The sequence below is a fragment of the Mustela putorius genome, unplaced genomic scaffold (assembly GCF_011764305.1).
Source record: "Mustela putorius furo isolate JIRA1106 unplaced genomic scaffold, ASM1176430v1.1 tig00004007_pilon_pilon_pilon, whole genome shotgun sequence".
NCBI classification, from domain to species: domain Eukaryota; kingdom Metazoa; phylum Chordata; class Mammalia; order Carnivora; family Mustelidae; genus Mustela; species Mustela putorius.
Window position 1 is genome coordinate 12,730,754 of NW_025422145.1, and position 19,664 is coordinate 12,750,417.

Consider the following 19,664-nt stretch of genomic DNA (forward strand, 5'->3'; position numbering starts at 1 on the left):
CGTAAGACCAAGGTTTTGCAGTGGTCACCATTCTGGTCACCTGAGTTTGGAGAGCTCTTGAAGTGAGAGAGGGTGGAGAAAAGTGGCCCCTTTTTGGTTTGGCAACATTGCTCACATAAGTGATGGAGGAGCCTCCTGTGCTCCCGTCTTGTTTCCTCCCAACCATTCACATGTGTATTCTCTCCCTTGGCTGCCTCCCTCCCTCTGCACATTAAGTTGCCTGTTGACAGGGTCTAAGAAAGAGTTTTTCTCCATTTGGCCATCATCTGGTTTCTGCGGTGACTCACCTTTCATGGGATTCATTCCCCAGATTTCAGTAAAAACAACATTCTTTCAAGATACTCATGTTCTTTCTTTGATGGGTGTTTAGATCCCTCCCCCTGTGTTGTGTTGTGATATCCTGTAAGACCATGAGTTTGTGTTCACCAGGCTGTCCTATTTGACACAGATAATGTTATTCTGAGTACATTGCCCATGCTCTACATCCTCTTGTACCTTCCTGGAAGAAATGGCATAAAATGCAGTGTCTGTCTCATTACATTTAGATGTGTTTGGTTTTCTACAGATGTGACATTAAACGAACCAGTGTGCTTCATCACTGTGGAGGTCTTGGAGTATCACTTGAGCATGGAGTTCATATGTATCCTATCGCAGAGGCCTCCGCTGGACAAGAAAAGCTCTCAGATGTGAACTTCAAACGTGCTGTTTAACAGGGATGCAATTTGAAGAAAGGCATTTTGGATCTTTATGGAGGGGAAAACACTACTTTTTGCTCAGTTGTGTAAGCTCTGCAGGTGTCCTAGTGAGAAGCAGAGGGGAGCCATAATGGAGCTGCTAGTCTGAAGGAGACGCTGCCAGGCTCGTTCCCAGACCCCCAGAGAGACCTCACGCCTCTGACGACCCCCTGCAGGCCTTCAGGCTGGTCAGATGATGGATGAGTCAGACGATGATTTTAAGGAACTCTGCGCCAGCTTTCTCCAAAGGGTGAAAAAGAATGTCACCAAGGAAGTGTCAGGGGAAAGGAAGACACAAAAGACCTCCAGCAGCACTCAGATAAGCAAACCGAAAAGGACCAAACCAACTGCCACCAAGGACAAAGCCCTTCAAGGCCCCAGGGAGAAGAAGACTCGTTCTGGCAGCCAGGCCTCAAGGACTAAAAAGCAAGGGGCACCCGAGTGGCAGAGGAGTGAACCCGCTCCCCCTGAGAATGGAGGGGGAAGTGTGCTTGCCTCTGCTGCGCTCCAGGAGGGTGTGCAGAGCACCCAGACAGGTAACTGGGCCAAAACACCTGCGAGGATGTTTCCAGAGAGGAAACCAGAGGGGACTGTATTGTTTTAAACCAGGGGTCAGAAAACTTTGTGAAAAGGGCCAGACGGTAAATTATTTGGGCTTTGCAGCCCTGGTCTCTGTTTGCAACTTCTCAACTCCCCAGACAATCTGTCAGCAAACAGATGGGCTGTGTTTCAACCAAACTTTGTTAACAAAAAACAGGCAGCCCCCTGAGGACCAGAGTTGACCAATTCCTGTTTTAAACAGGGGTCGTACAAAATAGAACCTTTATGTGAATTTTCTACATGATTATGTTTGGGGCCCTCTGCCCTATTAGAGTTTCCTATGAAGGTTTACATTATGCGTTTGACACAGGTCACATGAGCTGAAAATAATGCTGCTTCTCTCATTGTCTTGAATTCCTTCCAGGCGGGTAACTGGCAGTGGTGTGGCCCAGCAAAGCTGCTTGAAGGCAGTGGGAAGCTGCCAGATAGGTGGAACGCCCGGGAGAACCTTCAGGTCCTTCCTTTCTCCTCCGAACACCTTTGTTCTTTTCTTTTCCTTTGTTTGCTTGAAGCAGGTTCCTTACCTTCTGCCCTTGGTGTACCGAACCGTGTGTTTAACATACATTGTTCAAGCAGAACCGAGAACCAGCCTTGCACAGGATCTTTGGGCGCCTGTGTTCTGTTTCTAAATACTTCTCACCTTCACTTCCTGATCTTAACTGGTGTTTTTTACTAGTGCGGTCAGCATGATCTCTCAGTGGAATAGTGGTGAAGAATGAGCTCGCAGAGACTGTCATAAGGCGTGTTACTGAAACATCATTGGTCCTTCAGGCCCCTTGGGAGCAGTGAAAGCTACGCATGATTCCTCCAGAAACCGCACCCCCACGCACACCTGCGAAACTCACATAAACCTGCCACGGGCTTTACGAAGCCTCACCAGAACCCAACTGCGGACACCAAGTTAGAGGAGAACTTATGACCTAGGAAGATAAAAATGTTTGTCGTTAATATTTCTTCAATAACAACTTTATAGAAAGAATTCATGTTCTATGTGCCCTTCTAAAGCGGGCAGTTCAGTGGTTTTAGTGTACTCGCAGAACTGCGTAAGCATTACCATGGGCTCACTGTAGAACATTTCTTCACCCCACAAAGAAACGCTGTGCTTATTAGCAGTCACTCCCCATGCCCGATCCTGTCATGGGTATTTCCAACAGGTCTGTTTGTATTACTGCCAATGGTAAGGTTACTGATAATCAGTCCTACTCACACTTGGGAGTTAAACCTAAACTAGTTGGTAAAGGACCCCTTGAAACTTGGGTCCAACCTGTATCTGATGGAAGGGGCTTTGTTTCTCCAGCTAGAACAGATGCCTGTCAATGTTTCCCTCTTTGCCAGAGGCTTCTCCGGACAGCAGCTCCCAGCCGGCTCCTTCCTGTCTGACAGTGATGGCTCCGAGTCCCTCCAAACCCCGGACAGCAGAGCTGGTCCTCCAGCGAATGCAGCAGTTCAAGAGACCAGACCCCGAGCGTTTGCTGCGCGCTTCGGAAGGGTGCTGTCTGCAGGCTGCACTGGCAGAAAATGCCCCAGTGGGCCCTCCAGAGGAGATGACGGCGGGGAATGGTATGATGGGAGTTTTGTATATTCCCGTCCGGGATGGGTTCGAACTCTGCAGAAGGGGGGCCGGGAAAGAACGCGTATTCCTTGAGTTGCTGGTGGGGGTCAGTGCTGTGCCTGGCACTGTACTTTGGGCACTTCACTGTGTCTAGCCAGAGAGTGAAGGGTCCCTTGGGTCGTTTCTCACTTAGCTTCTTTGACAAGGTATGTTTTCCTCTTTTTATTATGAAATTTCTCACAGAAAGATCAAAAAGAAATACTCCCAACGAACCCCCATACCCTCAACCTGTACGTTAGGATTGTTAACACTTTACCATATATTTTCTAGATCTTTAAATGTGTATGATTCCTCTGTACCATTCAAAAGTAAGTGCCAGACAGGATGGCGCTTCCCCCTACAGATGATCTACATGATCATGGTGCTCTTGTCTCGCCTGATTCCATAACGTCGCCTAGTGTCCAGTTCTTAGCAACATTTCCCCACTTGTCCCAAGGACAGCTTTAGAGCTGGTTTCTTTTTTTCTGAGCAAGGATCCGCCAGAAAGCCAAGTCTCACACACTGCATATGCCACAGTTCAGTAGACTCTTCAAGTCTAGACTCTAGAACAATCCCCTTGTCTTTTTTTTTTCATGATACCAACTTTCAGAAGAGTCTGGGACAACTGTCTAAATGTCCCATTTTCTAGATTTGTTTGATTGTCTCCTTGTGGGGTCACATAGCCACTTCCTGTAGCCTCTGATTGTATCACCGGCGAGTGGACCGGATGGCCGGGCGGCCCCATGTGAAGACAGCGCGGTGCCGTGGGTGTAGCTGCTGTGCGCGGCCCATTGTACTGCCCCAGAGGCACGTCAGATCCCTGGTTCTGAGCTTTACCCCCTAAACGACATAAGCCCTCTTCGTTGGTGAAAATATACAAAAGGGCAAGAAACGGGCAGAGACTGTTGACGGCCCAAAGGCTAACAAGTATGTAGTCTCCTAGTAGCATGTTTGCATCCTGGGGCACCGAGGAGGACCACCCAGGCAGTGACGGGACAGCTGCTGTGGCATCAGTCCCGGCAGCACCGATAGGGTGTGTCAGAGTTGCTCAGCTGCGACACGAGCTTTTGCCCTACACATGACTCAGCTGTTCCCATAGATTTTCATGGCATACCCAGGAACGCTTAGTGCTTAGGACAGAGAAGCCATGTCTTTGTCGTTGTTTAAAACTGGGCACCAAAATGAAGTGTGATCCTTTCTGGCCTCATTCCTGTGACAGGCCACAGGAATATTCAAGAACTGGGGATTTATGAAATTCTCCAAATCCCCCTGTGAGTGCCTAGGGTCAGCTCCAGCAAAATCAGATTTGGCAGTGGGCCCTGCCACTCTGGGGCTGGTCTCCAGGCCAGAGTCGGTCAGTCCATCCTTTTGTCTGATGCTAGGAAGGAGACTCTGCATTTTAAGAGAGAAAGACATTTCGCTTTGACCTGGTTCTTCTAGGATGGGCGAGCTTAGGAAGGGTCGTAGCAGTAGGAAAGGCTGAGCTTTGAGGAGAAAACCTAGACTTACTGGGATAAGAGCCTGGCACGCCTGAGATAGATGACTTCAGCAGAAGTGGGAAAAAGGAACAGCAGGCTCTTCAGGAGCTGGTACTCAAACAGTGGTCCTGCACCAGCAGCATCTCCTGGCCTGTGGGGAGTCTCGGGAGGCTCCACCTAGACCGCAGGGATGCGAAGCTGCATTTTAACAAGCTTCCTGGGGATTCTTAGGCGTGCTAGAGTCTGAGAATTATGCCCCGGGAGCCCTGTTTATGTCTCCCCGGACGATACCTGCAGGAGGCAGAGTGGAGCTGGTCTGCTCTCTCTGCGCTGCCTCTGCTGTCCCTGCGCTCTGACAGGCGCTGCGGAGCTCTGAGGGGCAGCCCGTCCTCACAGACTGTGCCTCCTCACAGGGCCTGGGCCCAGGCTTCCCGCCACCGAGAGCGATGCTGCAGTGGCCTTGGCCCTGCAGCAGGAGTTTGGGGAGCAGCGAGCATCGGCTCAGGAGGCTGACCTGGAGGAGACGGGCTTGTTCTTCTGCCAGATCTGTCAAAAGAACCTCTCAGCCATGAATTTGACACGAAGGGAACAGCATGTGAACCGGTAGGAGCAGCTTGACTGTCACCGCTCTGGGGTCACCTCTCCCGTGGGTGTGACAGACCCAGGGGAATCTATGGTGGGACTCTTGGGACACCTGACCGTGACCATAGCACTTTGGTGTCATCCTGTCCTTACTGGTTTTCCAAACGGCATGCTATTGAGAGAGAAGTCCCGTAGTACACAGTTCATCCTCTTAAAGTTAACAACTCAATGGCTTTTATTGATTATATTCACAGAATATCCCCTCTGTGCAGCCATTACCAATGTCCATTTTAGAGTATTTTCGTTACCCCCACGAGAAACCCTGTCCCCGTGCGTGCTCGTTTTCCCTCCCCTCCACCAGCCCCAGGCTGCCACTGGTGTCCCGTCCGCGGATTTGTCTGCTCGGGTTGTCCGTGGAATCACATGCACGTCGCCTTTGGTGTCTGCCTCCCTTTCCTCAGCACAGTGTTTTCGAGGTTCAGCCGGGTTGGGGCATAGGTCAGAGTGTCATTCCTTTCTACGGCTGAGAAAGCCTGTCTGACGGGGAGACCATGTCTTACTCACCCGCTGCCGTGCGCGTAGTTTCTGCCTTTCGGATGCGGGCGTAGAGCGGCACGACCGTGTGTTTCTCGTACTGCTCTCACTTCCTCGGGGTACAGACTCTGGAGAGGCGTTGCCATTGTCAGATATGTCCTTGTTCCCGTCAGCCAGCTTCTCTAGCAGAAGCAAAATTGAGGGTTTGGAGGCCAATGGCAGGCTGCGTGGAGGAGCTGGCTCCGGGAGAACAGGCTTGGGCCCACGGCCTGTCCATTCTGACATGGACGCACCTCACCAGGGAGAGGGTTCTCCTGTATTGACTGTCTTCCTCCAGGTGCTTGGATGAAGCTGAAAAGGCACTGACACCCTCCACACCTCAGATCCCCGAATGCCCAATTTGTGGCAAGCCCTTTCTCAGCCCGAAGAGCAGAATGAGCCACTTGAAGCAGTGCGCGGTGAAGATGGACATCGGCCCCCAGCTCCTGCTCCAGGCCGTGCGGCTGCAGACAGCTGAGCCTGACGAGGCCAGTGGCACACCGGCGTCGAGGTGAGCCACATGGAAAGGAGGAAAATCAGAATACTCTGGTTTTTTATTTTGAAAGCCTTTTGTGGTGTTAGAGAACCATAGAGCCCTAAAACCTTCCTGCTTCTGGAAATGACACATTTGAGAAGGAAATCAGGCACAGTCTCTGCCGGGACTGAGGAGGCAACACATTCTGCACCCTGAGGGCTTTCAACTGGTCCTTGTGTGCGCGCGCAGAAAAGGACTGGTTGGCCTGGTTTCCTGAGGACCTTCCCAAGATTGTCCCATTCTCGCGGTCCTACCGGTGTCCTCTGGAGTGGGGAGGAATCTGGTAACGCACTTGACCGTGTCCATTCACCCATTCCTGTGTGGCATGCCATGGCTTCTGCCCCCATGCGGCCCGTGTCTCCCATCCACAGAAGAGGACTCAGCATAATTCACAGAGTTGGTAAGACAGAAACACAGGCCTTTTTTTTTTTCCTTTTTTTTAAACGTACATGAATTAAATTCTCAGGTGTTTCAATAGGAGGCCTACTTGCTCCGTTGCCGGGAGCAGGTCCTTGGCGAGCAAATCACAGGCACACAAGCAGCTCCATTCCCCTCTGTACGCACCCCGGCGCTGTGGACGCCGCGTTACGGGGACAAGCTGGTGCAGACCCCGAACTTCTGTAGGTTTGAGATTTCTATCCTTTGACAGCTGTCAAGAGCAAAGGGAAGGTCAAGGGTGCTGGCTCTGTTTGTCCTGGCCTCTGCCTTGCACGCAGGTTATGGGCATTTGAGCCAGGCCTGTGGCAGGAGTCAGGTGGGCCAAGGCAGATTCTTGCTGGTGAGCCTGTCTGTCTCGTAGCACATCAGCACTAGCATCTCGGACCTGGAAGCCCAAAGTTCCTGGCACAGATGCTCTTTAAACCATGGGTTGCCTTTTGCCAGGACTGGATGAGAACCACCTACTCAGATGAAGCATAGCTTCTTCAGTACCTGGCATGAGAAACAAGATGTGTGGGTCCGAGGCTTTGCACTGCCTCTGCCCGAAGGCCACGCCTGGGATGCGTGGAGCTCTGGGGCAGTCAGATGCTGGCACAGCTCCTGGCCTTCTGGGAGGCAGTGGTCATCAGGTGGGCTTCCCAGGAAGCTGAGCTGAAGTAGGGCTTGTTTAGATCTCCTGAGCGATGCCTGAGATTCTGGAGCCGTCCTGGGCCCAGGAACAGCATGAGTCTGTACAGGGTGCTTCCCAGAGCACCCCCACAGCTGGGTTGGGCTCCCAGTTTCTCTCTCACTTTTGCCCTCCTATTTCTTGCTCAGCCTGTTGGGGTTCACCAGGCAGTCTAGGTTCCCCAGCTGGAAGCTCCTCTAACTAAGCACACCTCCAACCCAAAGGAGCTGCTGCCACACGCTGACCTCCGGGCCGGCTGACCTTGGTGGTGGTCGCAGCTGGGAGGCCTTTCCTTCGAGCCTTGGGCAGAAGCAATGCCCACAGGCCCCTGCAGGAGGGGAAGGGATCCTGTCAGGGCCAAAGTGGGCAGGACTGCCTGAGGGACATCTGAAGTGTCGATAGGCAGAAGGTGATGGAACCCAGGAAGCTGACTCAGAGCCACTGAGTGCAGCTCCACCGGAAGGGTTAGGCCACAGCTGGGGTGTGCGAGGACCACTCACAGCTTTGGGCACCTGCCAGGAACTTTGCAGGGTAGCATCACATGGAAGGACCCAGACCCTCCCCTCTCTGGACCACACTGAACTTGGCCTGGGATCGTGAGGTTACACGAGGCAACAGGATGCTGTTTGGGACTCGCAGTGAACGCCTAGAGTGGTCTTTCCCTCTGATGGGTCCACGTTTGTGCCTTTTCTCTCCCCACCATAAAGGAGAATGGGTCCAGGCCTCTCCCCTCCACTGAGGACACCCTCAGAACAGGAAGTGCTCAGACCTCTGGCCTCACTGACTTTTCTGTTTGGCTGCCTTTTAAGCTTCAGCAATCACATTGGAGGTCTGAAGCGGAAGGGAGCCCCCAAGAGGAAGGAGCCACAGAAGAAATGGAAGGTCAACGAGCCCGAGGTGCCGTCCGAGGACCTGCTGGTGGCCATGGCTCTGTCCCGGTCTGAGATGGAGCGGAATGCTGTGCCCTCGGTGCTCAGACTGGAAAGCGCTTTCTCCGAGAGGATAAGACTGGGGGCAGGTAGGTGTGGCCCCCGGCTCTGCCACCACCGGGGCTCAGGGTGTGTGGCAGCTCTGTCACTGACCCTATGCTTCTGTTTACCTTCAGAAAAGAAGAGTCGTAAGAGGAAAGCACTTGTATGCCCTCCCCCATTGTTAGTCCAGGACCTGGAGACCAGAGGGAGGCAGACAGAGGACCGAGTGGCCCAGCTCTTCGCAGAGGAGATGGAGCTGTCCAGCACGCCGCCACTGCCCGCGAGCAGGATCCTGAAGGAAGAGCGGGAGAAGGCCGGACGGCATCTGCAGTCACCTGGGGGAAAGCAGAACTTTTTGTGGGAGGGCAGCGCCCTGACTGGGGCCTGGGTTCTGGAAGACTTCTACACCGCAAGCCTGGTCCCTCCCATGGTGCCCCAGCAGCCTGCGAAGGTGGGTCCTCCCCTCTAGGCACACAGGTGGCTCTAGGCAGAGGCTAGCAGCCAGGACGGCAGCCCTGGGCATCAACAGAAAGTCCAAAAAGGAAGGAAGGGTGGGAAGTTGGGCGTGCCGGCTGAAGCATGTTCCTCTGTACAGCAGCTGATGGCTCTCCTGGGAAAAACAGGAGGCTCTCCTGTTCCTGGAGTGTGTGAGGGCGTGTTTGACACGCATTCTGGGGCCTCACGCCGGGGGATGGTGTCATCCACCCAGTGCGGCCCAGGAGCCCGACGAGCCTGCTGCGGGTAGGCCTGGAGTCACTGCATGCTTGAGGCCATTCAGATAACATTAGGGGACAGCACCCTCTGGGACTTCCCCGCAGTTGTAGATGGAACAGACATGGCCTCCAGCGTGACAGAGGAGCCTGCTGAGAGATGGTGACGGGAGGAAGCTTCCCAGGGTTGCTCTGGGCTGTGGCTGGCACTCTCAGAACTTTTGTGTGGTGGCTGCAGCCATGGCCACACAGTCACTCAGCCTCCTGACTTCTTCCAGGGTTGTAGCCAGGAGCCCACGCTGCCGCCTGATCAGCCAGAGCTGGGGATGCAAACGCCACCCGCTCTCCCCAGCGCTCCGCCTGTGGACCATGGCCCCAGGAACCTATCACCCTCTGCCAGCCAGAGAGAGCACCAGGCCTTGCAGGATCTTGTGGACCTGGCGAGAGAGGGGCTGAGTGCCACCCCGTGGCCCTGCAGTGGGGGCCCGGCACGCTCAGGAGGGGCCACAGGTAAGACCCTGGATGGGACACCTGGGCCAGTACTGCCCTCCTGGCCCTCCCTCCCCACAGCTGTGACCATGACCTTGTAGCCTGGGGACAGTCGCTCAGATTCAAGGTTCTCTGGCTTGTCTTCATATGGTGGGGAGAGTGCAGTCTCTATAAGTGCTTTCCCTTTTCTCCTCAAAGATGGATGTCGTACAGGTGAGTCCATCAGTTTTCTCCAACTTGAACCGACGACAGAGCCCTTGCCCAGAGCCAGTGATCGTGCAGACTGTCCACTTTTACTACCTGTGTATCTCTGGGGCTGTGCAGCAAAACTCGGTGGTTCGCTCGCAATGAAGAAGCCTTCGGGTAAAGAGCATGTCTGAGGCGCCGGTCTGGGCCGCCAGTCTGTGGCGCTGGTCTGGGGCACCGCTGGAGTCAGCCAACCGATACCTGATGCCCCTTCCCGGAGACAGACACTGCTGGGAGGTGATGTTCTCTTAACCTGTCACTCCTTCTCTCAGGGATGGATATGTCGCCTACCGGCCTTCCACCGACTGGGTTTGTCCTGCCACCTGAGGAGAAGCCCCTGGACAGGGGCAGCCACGCTTCGGTAAGCTCCGGGTCTCCTCACCGAGCGCTGCGCGGCCCGGCCCTGCTCCCCACGCTGGGATCCTGGCCACCGCAGCGCATCCTCTGCTCTGTGTAGGGAGCTCCCACCCGGCCCCCAGAGCCTCGCACGAGTATGCTGCCCGCTCAGCAGCTGAGCTAAGCCAGGCGAGAGCCCACATGAGCCTCCTGTCCCCCTCTAGGGCTCTGCCATGAGTCTTCTATCCCTTTTGTCCTTGAACTCTGGGGGTACCTCAGTAGCCAAGCCCTGGGAACCTGCTTTGTCCTCAGAGCCTGCAGGGACCCCTGTTGCTCTATGAGGGGGCCTCGTGCCCCCAGAGTTTCATCCGTTTGTTCAGGACATGCAGGTCCTGGCTGGTCTCCAACTGAGAGTTCACGTTCTGTGTAAGTGACACTCGGTTGGATCCATCCATTCCTTAGAATGGATGTCATTCTCTTAGTAGATTAGTATCAGCCAAACACTTACCCCAAGGTCTACCTGATGACCAAAGCACGTAGTCAGAGAAGGACTGAGGCTCCTCTCAGCCGGGTACCTGAATGGTCTGGGCTCAGGGTCCCTGCCTGTCACGTCGGGGCCACACACGGTGCTTGGGAAGTGCTGAGCACTGCTGCGTCCAATTCCTTGTCTCCTCCCTCCGCCCTGTGTCCAGCCAGGGAACTCGTTGGAATGGAATTTGAGAAAGAAGCTAGTGTTGTACTAGCATGTACTGCTGAGAGCCTCAGGGCAACAGAAGGGGGACCCGCATGGGAGCCCCGCAGACAGGAGCCCAAGGCACTCCTGAAGTCGGGGAACTTGCTGTGAGACCCATCTGCTCCCTCCCTCCAGCTCACCCTCGGTTTGCTGCTGGCCGACCTCAGAGCCATGGTCGATAACCCACAGCTGAGTGACGTCCAGCTTCAGACGGACCGCGGGGACGTGCTTTACGCCCACAAGTTCGTGCTGTATGCCCGATGCCCCCTTCTCATGCAGTATGTGAGTACGGTCCCCGCCCCTCCTCCCTCCCGCTCCCAGGGCTTCCGCACCGCACCTCCCTCCGGCCTCCTGCCCCCTTCGTTCCCCTCCGCGCCCCGCACACTTACACCCGCCTCCCTCCCTCCTCTCAGTGCACCTGCTTCGGTGGAGAGACATGGTTGAGGCTAGGAAGCGGTGTAAGGAGATGAGCTGAGAATTGGAGAGCCTCATATTGCTTGATCGGTTGAATAAACCATCTTCCCCAGACCTGTCCAGTTTTCCTCTGTTTCCATAATTATGAAGTCCTGATTGACCTGCTGGCAGACATTTCTGTGCTGACCTGTGCCAACACCCATGAGACTTGAATGCGTGCTGTAGGAATTGAGTAAACCACTGCCGGTCTCTCCCAGAGAGGCCTCGTGCCTCTGATGTGTCTGTCGAGAGGGGACCAGTTGGGTGCTTGAACCTCTATCAAAGTCTGACTTTGCCAGCCGAGAAGTGTTAGGGCCTGACTGGAGTTCTTGACCAGCAGATGGGCGCAACACTGGCCAGTGCCAGTGCTGGGGACGGGCTGCATGGAGGTGTGGGGACGCACGGAGCCACCCAGGCCCTCTGTGTGGCCCCACGTCCTGTCTGGGAGGTCGTAACCCTTCTGTACTGGACTTTGTTCCCAGGTGAACAGCGAAGGCTTCTTCGTTGTGGAGGACGGTGACCCGCGGAGCCAGCGTGTGCTGCTGAGTGACGTGAGCACCGAGGCCATCCGCGCGCTCCTGCACTACCTCTACACCGCGGACCCCGGCTTGCCTCCCCAGCTGGCTCCTGACCTTCGCGCTCTGGCCCACAGGTCCGTTGGCTTTTCCCGTTTACCTCTGGTGTCTGACATTAACCAAAGAGCAGGTTGATGGCCTGCAGGAGGCTCAGGGCTGAGTCCTTCCAGGACCTGTTAACCCCAGGTGTATGCTCGGTGGTGACCCTGCCCAGGATGTAGTGACTGGTAGTCTGGCCAGAACAGACACTGGCAGGTGAGCCCAGCGCTGGCTGAGGACGGCCTCTGCCGGGTCACATGGCTCTTAGCTCCCCAGACGCTGCCACTCCTTGGTCGTTTGGCCACAGAAGCTGAATGGTGGCTGTTCTTTCCCAGGTCCCCGGGAACAGGAGTGTGAACAGAGCATAATGCCTGTGTAGCTCCTGGGGGTGTGCAGGCTCTCAGCTCATCCACGCCGTGTTGGGAGAGGCGGCAGGTGGCTCAGCAAAGCGAGCTGTTCTAGCTCTTGACAGGGCTAAGGGCCTCAGTCCCTGTGCTCGCGCTCGGCCCTGTCGCCCCTCAGCTGCACTCCTGGGAAGGGATCAGCGTGGCCTTCCGGGCCCTGAGTGTGCCGTCAGACCAGGGAGCCTTCAAGAAGGCAGCAGGCTGGTGCACCGCTGGCCCCGGCTGACCGGGGCTGATCTGGTGTCTGGGGTTTGCATCAGTCTCTGAGCTCTCGGGGCCTCCCAGGGCAGCAGACTCACCAGCTCTGCAGCACGATTCCTGTCACCGTCCACTCGGTGTGACACACCCCTTTGTGTTTGGGCAGTAGAGTTAGCGAACCCTGCCCTGAAGGTCCACAAGTCTCTTCTTGAGCTCTGTGGCCTGGGGTGTTGCCGGCTGTGCACGGGCACCGTCGCTGCAAGGGCGCAGGGAAGGCCCGGGCCAAGGCCTGGCTGTCGTCCCTGTGAGGACTCGCACCCCGGTCCTCACCAGCACTGGGCGCCTGGCTGCTGCCTCGCGGGGCACTGATGCGCGGCATTTCCTGTTGCAGGTTTGGGGTTAGCGAGCTTGTTCTTCTGTGTGAACAAGTGCCTGACGTGAGTGATTCGGAGGACGGACCGTGGAAGCAGAAGGAAGACAAGGATTGTGAAAGCCGCGCGGAGAACTTCCAAGAACTCTTGAGGTCTGTGTGGGTAGATGAGGAGGAAGAAGCGGAGGCTTTGTTGAAATCTGAGAGCCTTGAAGAAGACAGAGAAAAAGTGAATGAAGCAGAAATGGAAGAAATTTATGAATTTGCAGCCACTCAACGAAAGCTGCACCAGGGGGAAGGAGCTCCAGAGATCAAGGAAGAAGCTGACCAGATTGGGGACAATGGTCCAGTGTCTGCTCAAATCCTAGCAAGTGACCAGATCAGCGAACAGTCAGAAAATGCAGAACAAATGGAATCATCTGGTCAGGAAAGAGGAGACGCCCCAGCCACACAGAGAAGCATGAGACAGTCCACGCCCCCGCCACTCCAGGGCCAGTGTGTGGATGAGGAGAAAGCAGGGGCCCCAGAGGAAGCACTGGGTCGTTCTGGCTCCCCTCCCCCTTCTGGGGGCTGCAGGGAAGGGAGAAAGGAAGGCAGGTTCTGGTGCTCAGCTGATGCTCCTGAGGCCCGGCCGTGCTCATCAACTCCCAGAAGATGCCGTGGGCTGTCCCAGATCGTGAGCCATCTCCAGGAAGCCAATGGTATGGTCTTGGGACCGAGGACGGGGAGCCCCTGTGCCCCTGCTCCCCGGCAGACACCCCCGTGGAGCCCGTGCCTGTCACAGCCCCCTGGAGGCCAGAGTCCCGGCCCGTCACACCCTCGTCCTTGTCTCAGGGGCGAGTCACCCTCGCCAGGGCCCCAGCCGCAGGGCAGAGCTTCCTGGGTGACCTCCCAGGACTCCCCAGCAAAGCGGAGGAGGAGCAGGAGCCTCCTCACGATACTTCAAGATCCAGGCCTCCAGAAGGGTGAGGACCGTGGTTCCTTGTTGGAATGCAGAAATAAAGAGTTGCTGACTTCCCCAGAGAAGTCTCCATCCATCGACCTAACGCAGTCAAAACCTGCCTGTTTGAGCTCCAGATCTCAGAACGCTCCATCCAGCAAGAACAGAGAAGATGAGATTATTCTTTTATTGGATTCAGATGAAGAACTGGAGCTAGAACAAAGCAAAATAAAGTCAGGTTTTAATGGTCCCCTGGAAGGAAGGAACGTTCTAGAAGTAAGCCCCAAGTCTTCTGAGCTATTTTCTGTCATCGATGTCGATGCAGATCAGGAAATTCTCCAAAGCCCAGTGAGAAGAGAGGCTTCCCTGCAGGGCGGGGAGGAGAGGCCAGCAGGGAACCGGGGTTCTGTGGGGGGCAGAGGGACCCCTCGGCTGTCATGTGACCCCGAGAGCAGCCCCGAGGAGGACAGCACCACGGATACCTCATGGCTCGTGCCCGCCACGCCATTGGCCAGCAGAAGCCGGGACTCCTCCTCGCAGACGCAGGTAACAGGCCTCAGGTCCAGGGCTTCGGTGGACCACATGGCTCAGGTCAAGCCCTGGGCCCCATTAGAAAACAGGGGTGGGCCCAAAGCTGCAAGTAAGTCTTCAGTCATCACCCCCCAGATGTCATCATCATGCCTGGTCCCCACCTATGCAGGCAGCCCCGACAGCCAGAACCCTTCTAGGAGGCCCCACCCCGGGCGCCACCAGCACGGCTCTCCAGCTCCCTGTCCCGTCTCCGTCGGCCTCGCCGATCTCACCAGGCAGTCCCAGAAGCACTGCCCTCCGGGGCCCGGCCTGCTGAGTCAGGCCATCGCCAGCGAGGTGGTGGAGGTGGAGGACAGCGAGGATGAGCAGGAGGCAGCCTCGCAGCGGGCAAACAGCAGCCCCCTGCTGGACGGCGACCCTCCTATACCGGTGGATGAGTGCCACTGGCACGTGGAGCCCCTCTCACCGATTCCCATTGACCGCCTGAACCTCGAGCGGACCGGCCCCCTGAGCCCTGGCAGTCCGGGCGGTAAGGCCCGGGAGGCCCTAGAGGGCAGTGGCTGCCACTCCCCAGCCCTCCCGGCCACCGCCCCTGCCCGCGGAAGCTGCGCTGGCCGGAGAAAGTCTCAAGAGAAGTCCCCTCGGACCAGCTCACCTGGGAGCTGCAGACCGAGCTTTCTGAACTCCGCTCTGTGGGACGACTGGGATGGAGAGGACCAGAAGTCTCCAGAGCTGCTTCCTCCAGTCCAGACACCGAGCGCTGATGTTGCTGCTCAGAACTCAGAAGCGCTGGAGACACCAAGTGAGTAGTGGGAGGGTCGTGGTTACACTGCTTTACATGGAGGGGCTGGAGGGGGCAGTGGAGACAGTGTGGGGTGGCGGGGCTGCGGGGCCTGCTGGGCTGCGGCGAGCCTCACCCCACCCCTCTCTTGAGAAGGGAGGAGGGGCTTGCTCTCAGACCTGCTGCTTAGCCGGGTCCCATGACTCCTCGGGCCCCTGTTAAAAGCCCCCATCTGGGGACGCCTGAGTGGCTCAGTTGGTTAAGCAGCTGCCTTTGGCTCAGGTCATGATCCCAGCGTCCTGGGATCGAGTCCCACATCAGGCTCTTTGCTCCGCAGGGAGCCTGCTTCTCCCTCTGACTCTGCCTTCCACTCTGTCTGCCTATGCTCGCTCTCGCTCACTCTCTCTCTGACAAATAAATAAATAAAATCTATGGGGCGCCTGGGTGGCTCAGTGGATTAAGCCGCTGCCTTCGGCTCAGGTCATGATCTCAGTGTCCTGGGATCGAGCCCCGCATCGGGCTCTTTGCTCAGCGGGAGCCTGCTTCCTCCTCTCTCTCTGCCTGACTCTCCGCCTACTTGTGATCTTTCTCTCTGTCAAATAAATTAATAAAATCTTTAATAAAAAAAAAAAAAAAAAAAAAAAAGCCCCCATCTGAACCAGCGCTGACCTGGGTCACCTTGTGGATGAGCCTCGGAAACAGGTGCTCGGTGAGAGCCCCCCAGCACGCAACTGCGTTTATCTGAAATGTCCAGAGCGAGCGCATCTGTGGAGATGGAATGTAGACAAGCAGCTGCCAAGACGGGGGGTGGGGTACAGAGGAGAACTGGGGGTGTGTGGGGTGCGGAACCTCCTCTGGGGGCGACGAGGTTGCTTCGGAGCTGGAGGTGGTGGGTGCAGTGAATCAGAGTTTGTGAATGTACTAAGTGCCTCTGAATTGTGCACTTTAAAATTTTAGGTGAATTTCCATCCTGATTAGAACAACCCCAGACGTGGCGAGGGTTGGGGGTTGGCTGTGAACCTCGGTCCTTTGTCGTCTACCCCTCCAAGTCTGTGGAGGGGTGCAGTTTCCCAGCTCATGTCAGTCACAGGGGAGAGTCAGAGCCCCCAGGGTCAGCCCCTTGAGGAGCTGCTGCCCACGCCTGGTCCCCTGTCAGGCAGATGCTGGGAGGGCCGGGAAGGGGCAGGGTTGTGCAAAGCAGTGACTGGTCACAAGGAAGCAGCCTATGGGCAGAGGACGTGTACGTGACCTGGTGTTCCATTTCCTCCCCAAATCCGAGACCAGCTGGGCATGACTGACCGGCACTCTCGGTCTTGAGTGGGGATCAGAACTGTCTGGAGAGCTTCACCCCAGAGTGGAGACCAGAATTTGCATTCTGGCCAGTTCCCTGGTGGTGTTGTGAGAACCAGACTTCAGAGCAGGGACCTTATTTGTCTGAACTCGAGGTGGGCTTCCAGGAGGTGGCAAATTTTCTCAAATTATATAAAGAATTTTGTGATTTTCTCAGGAGATACCCTATTTCCACTGGAGTCTCCCAAGGGCTGCATGCTCATAAAAAGGATAAAAACCAAAGTCCATATATTCCTACGTTGTTCAATTTGCCTTTCAAACACTGATTTCTTTTTAAAACAACAGCTTTACTGAGCTATTATGCACGTACCATGATGTCCACCCTTTAAAGTGTACAGTTCCTTGGTTTTTAGTCCGTGGACAATGTCCTGCACGGGGAGGTACAGGCTTCCAGTTAGGGAATGAGTAAGTCATGGGGTGGAGTGTAGTCAGTGGTGTCACAGCAGCGCAGGGTGACAGATGGCAGTCACAAAAAAAGCCAGACTGCACAGTTACCTCAACGATGTTTTGCAGCCATCAGTGCTAGTCCCAGAACATGTTCCCGCACCCATCAGCAGTCAGTCCTGTGCCTCGTCCCCCCAGCCCCTGGCAGCCACGAGTCTGCTTCCTGCCCTGTTCGCACTGCACAACGCTGTGGCCCTAGTCACGTGCTGCGTGATGCTTTCCAGCAGGAAGACAGGGCCGGCGTCCAGCGGGGAAGGGGTGCAGCAGCATGGTGGCTGGGCTTTCTTCAAAAACACTCTTTGTCTTGGTGCTGCTGCTGAGCCCAGAAGAGGTAAATCCAGGTCCCCTGTGCTGAAACGTGTTTCTTTTGTTTTACCCAGAAGGTGCTAATCGGAAGAACTTGCCCCCGAAAGTGCCCATAACACCCATGCCAAGGTACTCCATCATGGAGACTCCGGTACTGAAGAAAGAACTGGATAGGTGAGTGCTGGTCTTCAGACCTGCTCTGGAGCGGTCCCCGCCCCCCTGTACGGGTCAGGGCTTGGTGAGGCTGGGAGTTGGAGACCAGCGATGGGGCTCTGGTAGCAGGAGCTGCAGGGTGATGGGAGCCTTTGTGACTGCTGGCTCTCCACACACTGTTCCCCAGACTACAGGTTACCCTGAGACGCTGAGAGATGAGACCCAGCTGCCCCTCGGTTGGTAGATCTGCATGGGCCTGTGGACGGACATGGCCCTTGCCTTAACAGTCTTAATAGAGACCCCATTTTTTAGAAGAACACGAAAACTGTCATCCCAATCAGTGCGCCCTTCACCTTGGGCCCCAGAAGTGTTATCACTGCCATTGTCACTGAACCTGGGTCTGGCCCTTCTGGAGTATTCTCAGTTGGCAATGCAGAATGTGCTCACAAAAGTCAGGCATTTTAAGATTTCATTTACACAAAGCCATTAATTTGCGGAGAACTGTTTGCTCTGCGCTGAAGTTCACCTGTTTTCCCATTCAGGTTTGGGGTCCGCCCTCTACCCAAACGCCAGATGGTCCTAAAGCTGAAGGAGATATTCCAGTACACTCACCAGACTCTGGAGTCCGACTCGGAGAACGAGAGCCAGTCCTCCCAGGGGCCCCCGCAGGCTCTGCACAGCCAGACCCACGCCAGCAAGACCTCCAAGGCTCCCAGGGCCACTGGCCGTGCCCGACTGGAGGCCACTTCAGACCCTCTTCCCCAAAGGTCCAAGGGCTCCACTAAGACCAAGGGCCCCCAACATCAGAAGAAACAGCCTGGTGGAAGCATCCCTCCCATGAGCTCCTCACCGGTCAGGGAGGGGCCTCCAGACCCTGATGGGGACGCCCAGCTCCCCGCCTCCCAGGAATCAGTGGCCTCCTCCATGGACGGCAGTGACAGCTCCTGTAGCTCACTAAGGTAATGGGATGGAGGACAGGGCCAGGGGCTTCGTAGGTGCCCTGACCCCGGGTCTGGGATTTGGCATAAGCCAGGCCTAATGCCAAGAAATCCTACTGTCTTCTGGATTGGAACTGGGAGACACCATTGGGGTGAAGGGCCATCCCCTGTGGGCCTCCTAAGCAGACCTCTGGAGCTCCTGTGTCCTCACCACACAGGATGCTCTCTGGCTGCTGGCAGTGGACTATGGCCAAGGGTCGGAGCCTGCTCAGGCAGGTGGCTGGGGGGCGGGGAGCACGACAGCCTGGAGCTTCCCGCCTCCCGGGGAGGCCATCCATGCTGGGGTCAGGCTCTGCAGGGGACACCTGCACTCCTTCCATCAGAGGGGCTCTTGGTCTCAGGTGCTGGGGAGGACAAGTGTCACAGGGTGTTTCTCGTCCCTTTCAGCTCTTCTTCCTGTGAGTTTGGAGCGGCCTTTGAGTCTGCAGAGGACGACGAGGGTGAGGAGGAGGGCAGTGCGTCCCAGGCGGCCGTGCCCGCAGCAGCCACGGAGGAGGCCGTGAGGCACTACATCCGCTCCAGGCCGGCCCTCTACCGCAAGGTCCTGCTGTACCAGCCCTTCGAGCTGGCCGAGCTGCAGGCCGAGCTGAAGCAGCACGGCATCCGTGTGGCCACCCAGAAGCTGCTGGACTTCCTGGACGCTCACTGCATCACCTTCACCACCGCCGCGGCCCGGAAGGAGAGGCTCCACAGGAAGAGGCGGCAGCCGGTGGGCAAGAAGAGGGGCCGAGCCGCCAGGCCGGTCCATCCCTCCGCATCACAAGCCGTCAGCGGCCTGTGAGGCTCCGCAGCCGCCGGCAGCGAGCCAGGCCTCCATGGCCCTTTCTGGGTCTGGGGACCGCATCCTTTCCCCATGAGAGGGGCCACGGCACCGCGCTAGGTCGGCTGTTCCCAACTCCATTTCCTGGGGTCGTGTTCAGAGCGTGGCACCCATGGCCCTTCCCTCTGTTGGTGCCCACTGTCTGTCTCCCTTTAACCCCGCCATGCCCCCGGGTGCTTCAGAGGGCAGCAGGCGGGGTTCTTCAGACACACAGTGTCCCCATCCTGAGACGGATGCCCAGGGCCAGCTTGCCCCTGCCCTGCCTTCTCTTCCAGTCACAGCCTCCACTAGCACACCAGGTATCCACAAGCCTCTCGTGCCACCCGGCCTCGGCTGGCCCAGACACCTGTCCTTGTCACCAGCAGTTTCTAAACTAGGCAGTGCAGGAGGGCCCAGCACAGCTCTGAAGGCCCCAGAATCCGCATGTTGTTTGTCAACTGGCTCTGTCAGTGTGTAGTAAGGCTGTCTCTGGCCTCTGGAGTGGGCTGGAACACAAGTGACGGCCAGAAAGGAAGAAAAGTTGGGGTGTCTACATCCTTGTGAATGTCTCGTTGTTTTAAATACAGTGTGGTCCATTTTCTATGATGTGCAATAAAAACAAAAAGGCTTTATAAAAATC

The 19,664-nt window shown here is 56.2% G+C and overlaps 1 protein-coding gene across 1 annotated transcript; it reads left to right on the forward strand.

Moving 5' to 3' along the window:
• The first annotated feature begins 897 nt into the window (after positions 1–897).
• On the forward strand, positions 898–19,664 carry SLX4 (SLX4 structure-specific endonuclease subunit). Its single transcript, XM_013055101.2, has 14 exons — positions 898–1,270; positions 2,670–2,894; positions 4,817–5,006; positions 5,857–6,069; positions 8,008–8,216; positions 8,304–8,620; positions 9,158–9,389; positions 9,887–9,975; positions 10,819–10,965; positions 11,619–11,788; positions 12,744–14,995; positions 17,149–17,248; positions 17,770–18,186; positions 18,613–19,664. The coding sequence occupies exons 1-14, from the start codon at positions 928–930 to the stop codon at positions 19,004–19,006; spliced, it is 5,298 nt and encodes a 1,765-aa protein (XP_012910555.2). The 5' UTR covers positions 898–927; the 3' UTR covers positions 19,007–19,664.

Coding starts and splice junctions, on each gene's coding strand:
- SLX4 (XM_013055101.2), top strand. CDS start 928: ATGATGGATGAGTCAGACGATGATTTTAAGGAACTCTGCGCCAGCTTT. Junction 9,390..9,886: donor ACGCTCAGGAGGGGCCACAG/GTAAGACCCTGG, acceptor TCCTTCTCTCAG/GGATGGATATGTCGCCTACC. Junction 10,966..11,618: donor GCCCCCTTCTCATGCAGTAT/GTGAGTACGGTC, acceptor CTTTGTTCCCAG/GTGAACAGCGAAGGCTTCTT.